The sequence below is a fragment of the Carassius gibelio genome, chromosome B21 (assembly GCF_023724105.1).
Source record: "Carassius gibelio isolate Cgi1373 ecotype wild population from Czech Republic chromosome B21, carGib1.2-hapl.c, whole genome shotgun sequence".
In the NCBI taxonomy this organism is placed as follows: domain Eukaryota; kingdom Metazoa; phylum Chordata; class Actinopteri; order Cypriniformes; family Cyprinidae; genus Carassius; species Carassius gibelio.
Window position 1 is genome coordinate 11,039,751 of NC_068416.1, and position 12,490 is coordinate 11,052,240.

Genomic DNA, 12,490 nt, shown 5'->3' on the forward strand with positions numbered 1-12,490 from the left:
ATATATATATATATATATAAAACATAAGGCCAAATATGTGGCATTTTCAGCAAACTATTTCATTTATTTTTGTTTTACAAATGGCCCATATATAAAGTGTGTTTGTAAACTTGTTTATAGGTCCATGATAAACACACAACATCTTGCCCATTACATTCAAGTTTAACTACATATATTTAAAAAGTCATTTAATAACACTAGATTTTGCGATGTTTTATTTTTTTTCCACAATACATTCTGCTCTGCTCTGCCAATGATTGAAAGGCTTTAGTTTTGGCGGGTGTTTACCCACAATCCCGCAGGACCGGAAGCAGTGCGCTGTGTGTGTGTTTAGAGTCGCTGCTAGCTTTCCAGCTGCACAGCGGCTTTACATCTACATATAACGACTAAACTCGTGCCAGGTAACTAGTCATATTGAAAGTTTGCGTTTTTATATTTGTTTAATATCGTTTCATACTCTTGCTGTAGTACAAATATTGTCTTTTAATGTTTTTGGAGACAACAAAGAAACAGATGCTAATGTTTTAAAGCTAACATCATCCACATCCTCAACAAAATTATGGTTATTTTACCTTTGTGTTTCATGACCGACTTCTTATTTGAACGATAAAGATGTTTAATCAAATTATTTAATTGCCGTTTGTATTGTAAATTAATTTAAAAAGATGCTTAGGTAACGTTATTTAATCATTAGGGTTGTGAATATTAAACTTATATGGATTAATATTCACGAAAGTTTAGTTCATATTTATGGTTATTTTGGGTACTTAACCATTAAACTCAAATCTAAGCTAATGATAGATGTTCGTTTGGGTTTGAAAGCGTTGTGGTTAATATTCAGCAGTAATTCATTATATGCACCTGCTTTTGTCGTATTTCCACTATAAAAGTGAATTAAAAATCCTTGCCCTGATAATAGACTAAAACTGAGTTTGTGAACATTTGTCTATTCAATCCAAGTTTATTTGTATAGCGCTTTTTACGATACATCACGATCTAGGTTATTAATATTCACCAGTCTTTCGTCAAAATGTATGTTCTTTTTTTATATGTCCATGCTTATAAGAGTTAAATCATATTAAAAGCCATGGTATTTTATATTCAAACCTCATTAATCTAATTGCTCTTCCTGGCAGAGTTTCTTTTGCCTGTGAGAGCTTCAGACTCGCTGTGTTACTTGGTCAGTTCCTCAGCCTTCATCATCATCATCATGCCAGCCGCACTTGCAGATACCAGTCAGATTATCTGTGAGGTCTGGGCCAGCAATGTGGAGGAGGAGATGAGGAAGATACGACAGATCATTCAAAGTTACAACTACATTGCCATGGTGTGTGAGCCTATGTTAATGTTCCATTATGGTCTGCTATGGTCTAATAACATAAGAAATGTCCTATAATAATTTTAAAGAGACCATTAAAACGGCATTATGGGTCAAATTGCACATCCACACTGCCTGTCAAAAATCTAGAAGAATTAAGTGTAATATATTTGAAAGTAGTCTCTTATGCTCACCAAGGCTGTGTTTATTTTACCAATATACAATAATGAGAGTAATGGTTTGAAATATTTTAATGGACTCTTTTCTGTTTTTAATATATTTGTAAATGTAATTTATTCCTGAGATGTTTTCAGTAGCCATTACTGCATACTTCAGTGTAAAATGATCTTTCAAAAATCATTCTAACAAATATAAACAAGATGCTAAAAAAAAAAAGAATAATAAAAAAATAAATTAGGGATAATATAAATGCCTTTATTGTCACTTTTGATCAGTTTAATGTGTCCTTGCACAAAAGTTTTTTTGTTTTTTTATTATTATTTTTTATAAACTTACCCCCAGATCAGCATGGATGTTTTCTAAAGGATCATGTGACACTGAAGTAATGGCTGCTTAAAAATTCTGCCATCACAATAATAAATTACTTTTAACCCTCTCAAGGCAGGTGTTGCTGATTGGCAACAGTTAAATACTAATTACTCCAGATACATATTTTATGTATCTGGAGTGCTAAAAACTTGTTACTAAAACTTAATTTGAGCCTGAGAGGGTTAATATTCATTCAAATAGAAAATAATTATTTTTCCCAATATTACTGCTTGTACTCTATATTTGATTAAATGTAGGTTTGGTGAGAAAAAAACCATCACCAGTCCAATATAAGTGATTCAACAAAAATATTAGCAGCATATTTGTTCTTTGCACAGTCTGGTGATTTATACTTGATATAGTTGTGTTTGTTTTGTATGTCAGGACACTGAGTTTCCCGGGGTGGTGGTTCGTCCCATCGGAGAATTCCGTAGCACTGTTGATTATCAGTACCAGCTCCTGAGGTGCAATGTAGACCTTTTAAAAATCATCCAGCTTGGCCTGACATTTATGAATGAAGATGGAGACTACCCGCCTGGAACCACAACATGGCAGTTTAACTTCAAGTTCAATCTGACGTAGGTGTCTAGCATTACTTGCTTATGTTTTTTTTTTTAGAGTAATGATACTAGTAATGATTGTGGGAGTTGTTTGTCCCCGTGTTTTGCAGAGAGGACATGTACTCCCAGGACTCCATTGATCTCCTTCAGAACTCTGGGCTACAGTTTAAAAAGCATGAGGAGGAGGGAATCGACACACTCTACTTCGCAGAGCTCCTCATGACATCAGGCCTTGTGCTTTGTGAAAATGTCAAGTGGCTCTCATTTCACAGGTAACAAATAGAACTCTTTTTTTTTTTTTTTTTTTTTTTTTAGTTAATTCCTGTAGCTAAAAGTACATAATGATTACAGAACTTGTGTAATTTTTAAAAAGGTTATTATTTAGGCCCAATCCCAATTCTATACACACATACTGGTGTGCATTAGAGGTTTTAATTATCGTTCTGTATTAATGAGCTGCTAACTGACACACACACATATCGGAAATCGCGCAGCTCACACATCCAGGAGAAAATAAACTTTTATTAAATACAGTTTAAATACTGAATCGCTACATTATATTTCCCAGCGACGAGAGGATACAATCGCTGTTTATAAGTAAACTCACTCTAAAAAGATAAACGAACAGACACGAATACATGCAACCTCCATCTCTCTCTCTCTCTCTCTCTCTCTCTCTCTCGAATAGGCAATATTTAAGAAAATGGTTTAGCGATTTCTAATTATTGGGGGATTAGTCTACAGCAGTTATCGCCCTGATCAGACATATGCTGTGGCACTATCATGCAGTCTGTAATGATATGACTAGTCATGACGTATTTTTGGACTGAGGCGACTTATACTTAGGTGCGACTTATAGTCAGAAAAATACGGTAATATTTTGCACTTTTAGTGCACATTAATAAAGCTTATCAACTTTAACTCCCTTTAAAGGTACAATTTGTAAGATATTTGCAGTAAAATATCCAAAAACCACTAGGCTAGTGTTATATATTTTGACCAGCTGATTACTAACAATATCTCTAACGTTTCCAACTACTTGGAAACCATCAACCATAAATCATGAGAAAATTCCCATTCTAAACCGTGACACAGGGCAGTGCAGTCGCCTATCAATGACGTTAGTTGCCCTTTGTTACCGCCTTGCTGACGTAGAAACCACATGACAACAGTGTCATGGACAAATGTGAAAGTAGTGTCTAGTGTAGTCTAGCTTGCTTTAAGCAGTTCCTTATTTACTACTTCTTGCACGTTTTATGGTGGATTGTGTTACTTATTTATGGAACATAATTACCGTTTACCGTCTGCCGCTGGTTTTGTCAACAAGGTAAGCTGCCATAAACATAAGCGCACAGGCCAACCATACGGCCCAAGAAGAGTTTGGGACAAGAGGAGAGGAAGAGCGAGGATCAATATTTGTTTTGCTTATTCTAGATGTAGAGAGCTTTGCGACAAACTTCAACTAGAAAGAGATGTCGATTTAGCTTGTTTTACTCGACAGGTGATTTGTTTTGATTCGTATCTTTACAGAAAACGTATGTTATTATAACGATCAACAATATGAGTATTATGGGGCATACACTCCAAACGCGGGGGATCTAGACCTGCGCGAGGATGCGTCTTATCAATAGTCTGATCGCATCTTTGCATTGACTTTATTTAATTTACTTGCACAAATCGTTGAACTCGCATCAGCAGTTGGGTAGAGGACAACAAATCCAATCATTCCATATTCCTTAGTGTCATCAAACCACGCGATTATTGTTTTGGTTGTGCATCCTCTGGTTGCAGGTCCTACAACCTTTACCTTTAACTCAAGCACATCCCATTTTGCAAAAGTCACATTACATGACTTTACTGATTTACAAATGAAAATTGGCTTTTATGGTGGAGTGAAAGTGCACTGCAGGGGTCGGAATGGGGCAAAATAATTGTTTTATATCAATTATTGTATTTTCATAATCGGAGACACGTTGGTCAGCGCTATTCTATAATGTTTTTAATTTCTACTTTTTGTTATTTTAGGGCTAATATCTGCCCTGATATCCTAATATAGATAAAAGCCTCATTATGAAATTGTAATAAAGTATATCTATTTCTTATTTCTTGACAATTCTTAATAAAAATCTCTCTTTGCTAATATTTAAAATCTTGCATATGCTAAATCAAAGTCATGTGGTATACCAACTTGCAGAGAGAAAAAAAGAATTTGTGGTCGACCAACTTTTTTTTTTTTTTTTTTTTTTTTTGTATTAATGAGCTGCTAACTGACACACACATATCGGAAATCGCGCAGCTCACACATCCACTACATTATATTTCCCAGCGACGAGAGGATACAATCGCTGTTTATAAGTAAACTCACTCTAAAAAGATAGCTGGGCCGATGTGTTCTCTCTTGCAGAGAGAAAAAAAGAATTTGTGGTCGACCGACTTTTTTTTTTTTTTTGAAAGCCAATATCTTGGAAAGCAGGGGGAGTGATATAAAGCAGATATAATTGTATTTTTATAAATATTTAAGACATTTGAAATCATTTGACAATGGATTTTCTTTAAAATAAGCATACTTATACTTTAGATGAGTAAGATTTCTCACAAAAAAATTATTGCATAAAAATATAATAAAAAGTAAACACTGTAACCAACAGGGCTTTCGGTATTCTGGGGAGTTTGTGTGCATTGGGAATCACATTTTTCAAATAAAGCCAGGGTAACACTCATTTTACAGCACACAGAGAAATTGACGTCATGAATATGACAGTGGGCATATGTATAAAGCGCAGCATAATTTGAAATCACGAGTTTAAAGCATTCATTTAACACTGAGAACACACGATCATGCAGGATAAAAATGCAGACTTCACAAGATCTCACAGCTGGATTTGACTAAGTTTGCAATGATTGTGAAATTAAATGTTCATTAGCCATTCAAAGATTTGTTTAAATTACAGAAATATGTATTGGCTTAATGCTGACAAAATGAAAAAGTATTGTAATGTTTGCCTTTCTATTACTAATAATATAAAAGATAATGTTATAATTCTTTTTTTTATACATATTCTTTTGTTTAACTGTTCTATCTGATTATTAGACAGAGCTGTTTATGACGACAGCGAACAAGAGGGAGAATGTGAGCACTGTGTGCTCAGGTGCTGCCTTTCTCAAAATAAAAGTTCAGCCTCCAACACATCGGCCCAGCTGAAAAACGTCAAACGGTATTGGTGATATATCAGTCGACCACTAAAAATTATATTTATGGGCCATTCTACAGAATTGGTCCAAAGTCAGAGTTTTTTTGGATATTATACAACTTGCATACAAATCTTTTCAAAGTACACATTTCTAGTAATTGTGCAGTTAATTCTCATTGTATTTTCCGAAAGTTTTAGAATATTTGTCACTACAAAAACACAGTAATAATCATTTAATTAGAATCTTTATATTGACCTATTGAGATTTTGCTTACATCTTATATTGTAAATATAGTATTTTGCTATTTTCAAAAAAATAGTAAATCAATGAAAATTACCTTTTAGAGCAATTTCAAGTTTAAATCGCGAGATTTGTTGAATTTGAATTACATTTTTCTATGTAAAAGGCAAAAAGTTGATCATACTGATTTCAAAGGGAAGGATTCATTAGTCTGAATATACATTGAACCAAAAACTCATCATAACATCTGATAATTTATAATTTAGTATGCTTTATTTTTGACAAAACATGACATATTTCGGTAGTGACAGTAATGCTTTTGTAGCAACCACTTTACACATTACAGAATTTCAACTTGGATTTGCGAAAACAGTTGCATAACTGTACTAAAATAGTTTATTTCTCCCAAATTTGAGGATTATATGTTCCCTTTTGTCACTACTGAAACAATGTTGACATGTTTTGGTCGTGACAGTTTCGGTAGTGACATTTTATGGGATAACACAAAAAAAACTACAGAAACTATATATAAATATTAGGCTTGGGTGTCGAGCATTGATTGGAACTGGGACTAGCTTTGCGATTTTCCCGGAATCGTTCAAAAGTTACAATTTTGATTCGTAGTTTCGATTCCTAGTCCGCCGACCGGAGGAAGAAGAAACCATGAACACCAACGAAGAAGCGTCCACCGGAAGTATTGGCATAATCAAGCTAGTCGAACATGGCTAGCGTGCGTCGGCGGTCCTAAGTGTGGCCTCACTTTCGTAAACCGAACCAAATCTCGGCAACATGCAACATTTGCATCAAGATTGTTTCGTGCATAGGAGTGTGCACGTCGAACGTGATAAAGCACCAACGAGTTCATGGAGTAGAAATAAATATGTGCCCCATCTTTGATGCGCTGCGCCGACTGTCCTGCCTCTATGCGTTTAAGCTTTTTCTACACCCAGTGAATGTGTTTTCTCCACTGCAGGAGATAATAATTTTATCTGTTCAGAATGCTCACGCTTCCTGCCTGAGAAGGCAGATATGATAATTTTCCTAAACAAAAACAGTTTATGATTTTTATACTGTACCTGCTGCTAATCTAGACTGGGTTTTACAAGTTGTTTATTATTGTAGGGCCCTATGATTTCTGCGTTGCAGAAAATGCGGACGGACAGTTTATCACAGAATTTGCCAAATTTTGAATGAATTAATCAAAAGTTGGTCATTGCTCTTACATAAAATCGCAATATGGACTTATTGATTTCAGCGTCTTTCCTCTTACTAAATCAGGATGTGAACACATGAACAACATCTCCCAAACTGCTCTGAGAGTCACTTCATGAGCATTTGACCGTTTGATTTGAGTAAAACTAGCTCATCACATACAGTGAACTGTATGTTGCAGAACTGTAAAGGTATTCTCGTCAACCCGTCAAAATAAAAGTCTGGTTTAGTTTAAAGAGCCAGTAAGATGAAAATTCTAAGCTTCCTATCACTGTGTATAAGTCCTGTACCTTAGGTTTAAATCCTTCCAAGGTTAAAAAACATTTTCATTTTGTCAAAATATCATTTTAAAATTACCTCAATTCTCAGAGATCTCCAAACGGTTTGCGCTAAGCTGTTCAAAAGATTCAGTTTCCTTAAACCCCACCTTTCGGTTGCATACTGTGTTCTGATTGGTCAACTGAAATAGTTTTGATTGGTTGATCCACACAACTTCACGGTAAACAATGCATTAGCATCTGTTTGGGGTGAATTGTCTTATTCCTCTTACCGCGAAGCAAACAGTAAAATAAAAAACTTGAACAGTCTCGCTGCTTTTCAGAGTTCCGTTTCTCGCCAGACGGTAGGCGGAGATTATTATGCAAAGTGTTCCTAGTGACGTACATAGAGATGGGCAAAAGATTTGAAATCTATAACGACTCGTTTCAGTGGTTCAGAGTCGACTCCTTACTTTAGAAGCCAATAACTTTATAAATCGTGTACTTTTTGGTTTAATTACTTTGCACATTGTTTACACTGATAGACAGCTACATCATACACTGTAATACAGGTAATTTTTGATTTCCCATCTGTGTGGCTCTTTAAAGAGACAACATTTAAATCACAACACTTCTTCCATGTTTTATTTTTAGTAGTAAATCCCCTTTGCTAATAAAGTTTGCTTAATTTTCAACAATTAAAAGATCAATTGTTTTATTGTAATGTTTTATGCCTTCATTTGATAACCAGAAAAATGCAAATACACAACATAATTTCTGAGGGGGGAAAAACATTTCATAAGGCTACTTTAAGGAAAGAATTTAAATGTAAGTTTTTTTATTCATTTAAATAATTAGACAGGCTAAAACACAGAATTAGGTAACAATAAAACATATGGTGAATAAAAAATAAAACATTTCATAGGTCCATAAATATGTAATTTTTGTAAACTTTTTAATAAATTGATGTGAAAATGTAGAAGTTTAATGATTTTAATGAATTAGACTTGCTTTTTGATTAATACAACTTAATTTAACCATTAAAAAGAAGTTGAGAAAAATTTAAAAGAATCCATAAATATTTAAACAGAATTTTGAAAAAAGTAAAACCGAATTTGGGAAAAAATAAAAAGGAAAATCATGAGGTTTTCAAAAATAAAACTCTTGAGGAAAGTGTACCCCTGTGGAGATATTCATAAATTATAATATTTATATTCAAATTCATAGATTTGATATTCATATTGTAGTTGAAAACAGCCCTGTGAGAAATTCATTGTAAAATTCATAAAAAGTAAAAAGTTCATAGAATTAAAATTGAGGTCTTTTCCTTCAGAAAGACCGTTGGTTAAATAGATCATTTAAAATATCCTAAACTTTTTTGACTCTGCCTCTTAAAAGAATCGGAATCGAGAATCGTTAGTAACTGGAATTGAAATCCGAATCGAAATCGGAATTATTCAAATTCAAACGATACCCAACCCTAATAAATATAAAATATATTTTAATTTTGAACTTCTATTTTTAAAAGATTCGAAAAGAAACTTTTAAAAAAAAAATGTAAAAAGTAAAAATTTAGGGCTTAGGTTTCGGGACAGCCACCTCCCCATTGAAAGTGCCCAATAAATTATGGTTTTATATCAGTTAAGCTAACTGATATTTTAAATATTATTGTGTGCAAAGCAGTAATCAAAGCAAAATGTGGCTACTTTGAAGAACCTTCAATATGACATATTTTCAGTTGTTCCACATTTTTTTTTATTTATATAATTCCACACATGTTAATTCATAGTTTTGATGCCTTCAGTGTGACTCTACAATTTTCATAGTCATGAAAATAAAGAAAACTCTTTAGACTCTTGAGAAAACTCATCTATTTAGTCTCGTGTAGCCAGACCTTTAGACTGCCGGCTGAAGGTCTGGAATCCATGGCACCATGAACTTTAAATAAGTCACATTCTTTTGAATATCCAGTGTTTAGTTGATCTTGATAAAGGCTTGTCACAGTTGTAAACAAGGCGGCTATCTTCTTTCATAAGGGGTTTGGCTTTACAGCAGCTTTGTTTCCAGGCGGAACATTTAAGAACCAGATACATACGTCTCCTTGAAATCCTGACCTGTATAATTCAGCCAATCCGATGATGACTTCGAAACTCCTGAAGTGTTCCACTTTTGTGTGCCGTATGTATCGGATGTTTTGCCAGTCTGAGACTAACCCACTGACTCATGGCACAGTCGAGTTTAATAAGGTTTCTTAAAATCACAATTTAAAAATATTACAAATTTTGGTAGCACTTTATTTTACAGTCCTGTTCCCCATGTACCTACTATGTACTTATTATAGTAATTACAATTACTATGTAATAACTAGGTACTAACCCTGAACCTACCCCTAAACCTACCCCTACCACATGTAGTTACCTTGTATTACCAGAACTTTCTTAGATAAATACACTAAGTACACTATAAGTACATGTTAGTACACGTACTGTAAAATAAAGTGCAACCCAAATTTTAATGACATCAATTTAAAGGTGCCTTCATATTTTGTCGAGTTTTGTCGAAATTTGGCATGCAAAAAGTCCATTGTCAATAGTGTAGTGATGTATGAAATGCTTCTGACGCGAAAGTCTTTCAAACTACTAGAGATGAGTAGTGCTGAAATTATTTTTTTCACAGAAACACAAACTAAAAAGTTCTTTAGTCATCAAATGAAAATCGAGTTTATGTTGTAAATTTGGACTGTTGTTCAGGGTGCCGTTTTCCAAGGTGATAAATCATTCATAGTCAAGCTCTTTGGCTGATAGCTACCTTAATATTTCTGATAAATTTTACAATTTTGGCACCATTTTTTGCCACCAGTAAAGGTCCACACTGCTGACATGTTTACATGTTGTAGCTTATCCATCTTTTGTGCACAAAATGGATACAGACATAGTTAAAACACATCATTGACCATAAATGTTTATCCCCTTCAAACTATTTCGGGCAAAAACATTTTGGAAAATAAGTCGCTGCACATTTAAAAAAAATAAATAAACTTGACTTGCATCTAGTGTGTTCTAAATGTTTTTATATACTTTCTCTGTTCTCACTAGTGGGTATGATTTTGGTTACCTGGTGAAGCTGCTCACGGATTCCCGGTTGCCAGAAGAGGAACATGAATTCTTTCAGATCTTGAATCTTTTCTTCCAAGCTATTTATGACGTCAAATATCTTATGAAGAGCTGCAAAAATCTTAAGGTATGAAAAATACTGTAACCCGTGTTAACATTTATAGATGTTACCGTTATTGTTAAAAAATAAAAATTAATTGCTGCGTTTAGGGTGGACTTCAGGAGGTGGCAGACCAGCTGGAGCTAAAAAGGATCGGCAGGCAGCATCAGGCTGGCTCCGACTCGCTGCTCACTGGAATGGCTTTCTTCCGCATGAAAGAGGTTAATATTAGCAAAATGAGACCATAGCTGAATACTGGGATTTTAATTGATCAGTCCTAACCTTTAGTCTGTTTTTTTTTTATCCTTTCCTTTCCTTCAGTTGTTTTTTGAAGACAACATTGATGATGCAAAGTACTGTGGGCGGCTTTATGGCTTGGGATCGGGTTCTTCTCAAACTCAGAATGGAATTTCCAACTCCTCGCAGGAGGAAGCCAACAACAAGCACTGACCAAAACCTAGTGGATGACACACTTGTTTTAATCCCACCCAGCAGATATTGTTCTTTACTCTTCTTTACAATGATGATTTAAAATGATTCATGCATTCTTTAAGGGACATTGGGAAATGCAAACATGCTAATCTCAGATTCTGTTTTGCTGTGTAGTCCGTCATATTGCAATGTTCCAGGACTCCAGATGTGATCCTATTTCTTCCATCAGCTGAAAATTTAAAATTTTATCTTGTTTTACAGTATTAAAAACACCATTGTTTTAAGCATGGGACCAGCACTTGTGTATCTTATGGCTTACAAGACTCCAGGCATTTTAATATACTCAGTCCTTTTAGAAATGTTTTGATATTTTCTAGAAAGGCTCAAGGTTTATTCATTACTGAGAGGAAATGTCTAATCACTATTGGTACACATGACTGTGGGGTTGTGTTTTTAAAATATGCCAGCATGTATGTATATTAAAATTGAAACTTTCAAAATAAACTCTTTAAGCATTTTTTCTGTAAGGGATACATTTTAGATTCAGGTTTGGGGCATCTTTGGGAACGCAAGTCCACTGGTCCTGTGTAACAAGTTTTAAATGTGTTCATCTCACAATCTTGACTGTTTGTGGTACATGTTTTTATTGTATCTGTTGTCCGAGGCAGTTATGTATTAAAATGTTTTCTATTGCCACAGTGGTCTCATGTCTACTTACAAGGCATGTGTTCTGAAAACTGACCCTTTGTTCCAGCTTTTAAAGTCAACATGAAGTGGAAATTTACCCTTCTACCCTTTTTATCAATAATTAATCTTTGCATGTTTCTTTTGTTGAGCTAATGAGTTTTAGTGACGTGATGTATGCTGGACTTCTCAAATCATTTTAGTCTAATTAAACTCCACCTCTTTATGAACAACTAAGATCACGTTCAGATCTTCCAATCAACAACTTTATTCCCCTCAATCTTTTTGATTCAAATGTACACCACAGTATGGAGAAAGATGTACATTTTTTTTTATCTTAATATTAAAATAAAATCGCATGTATATATAAAACTGGGCTGTGTTGATAAAAAGCTAATCATAAATTACAAAAGTGTAAAAATATATTTAGTCTTTTTTTTTTTTTTTTAATTGACCACTTTGTCATGTGAAAATTAACCAACAGCAAAGCATGAACATTGAAATGTATTAAATTATTGAAATAATTTAATCTTGGCAAGCTTCAAGTAAACATTTGAAGTGAAAAAAAACATTGGATAATTACAGGATCCACTGAGTTTTCACTTGGAGGGCAAAATGAAGCAGTTTGCATTAAGTAATGCAGTAAATACAGATATTAAAAGGTTAAATTTAGTATGCACCTTACTGATGATGTATATTCTGTACAGGCAAGCATATGAACCCATAATATAAACAGAAATAGAATCCCATAGAAAACCATTTTAAGGAAAACACTGAACCATTAAGCAGATTGCGTTCATATTCTGGCCTCATCTGATGGCATGTGTCAACTA

General features: G+C 34.1%; 1 protein-coding gene across 1 annotated transcript; it reads left to right on the forward strand.

Annotated features, from left to right (window-relative positions):
* The first annotated feature begins 242 nt into the window (after nucleotides 1-242).
* Nucleotides 243-11,669, forward strand: cnot8 (CCR4-NOT transcription complex, subunit 8). Its single transcript, XM_052587970.1, has 7 exons — nucleotides 243-401; nucleotides 1,137-1,327; nucleotides 2,252-2,445; nucleotides 2,538-2,699; nucleotides 10,424-10,568; nucleotides 10,652-10,762; nucleotides 10,863-11,669. Exons 2-7 carry the CDS (start codon nucleotides 1,211-1,213, stop codon nucleotides 10,989-10,991), a joined length of 858 nt encoding a protein of 285 aa, XP_052443930.1. The 5' UTR covers nucleotides 243-401; nucleotides 1,137-1,210; the 3' UTR covers nucleotides 10,992-11,669.
* Nucleotides 11,670-12,490: the final 821 nt, after the last annotated feature.

What these genes read in the sequence shown, in the direction of transcription:
- cnot8 (XM_052587970.1), top strand. Translation starts at nt 1,211, where the DNA reads ATGCCAGCCGCACTTGCAGATACCAGTCAGATTATCTGTGAGGTCTGG. An exon ending in GTTACAACTACATTGCCATG is followed by an intron (nt 1,328 to 2,251) that starts GTGTGTGAGCCT and finishes TTTGTATGTCAG; the next exon opens with GACACTGAGTTTCCCGGGGT. An exon ending in AGAGCTGCAAAAATCTTAAG is followed by an intron (nt 10,569 to 10,651) that starts GTATGAAAAATA and finishes TGCTGCGTTTAG; the next exon opens with GGTGGACTTCAGGAGGTGGC.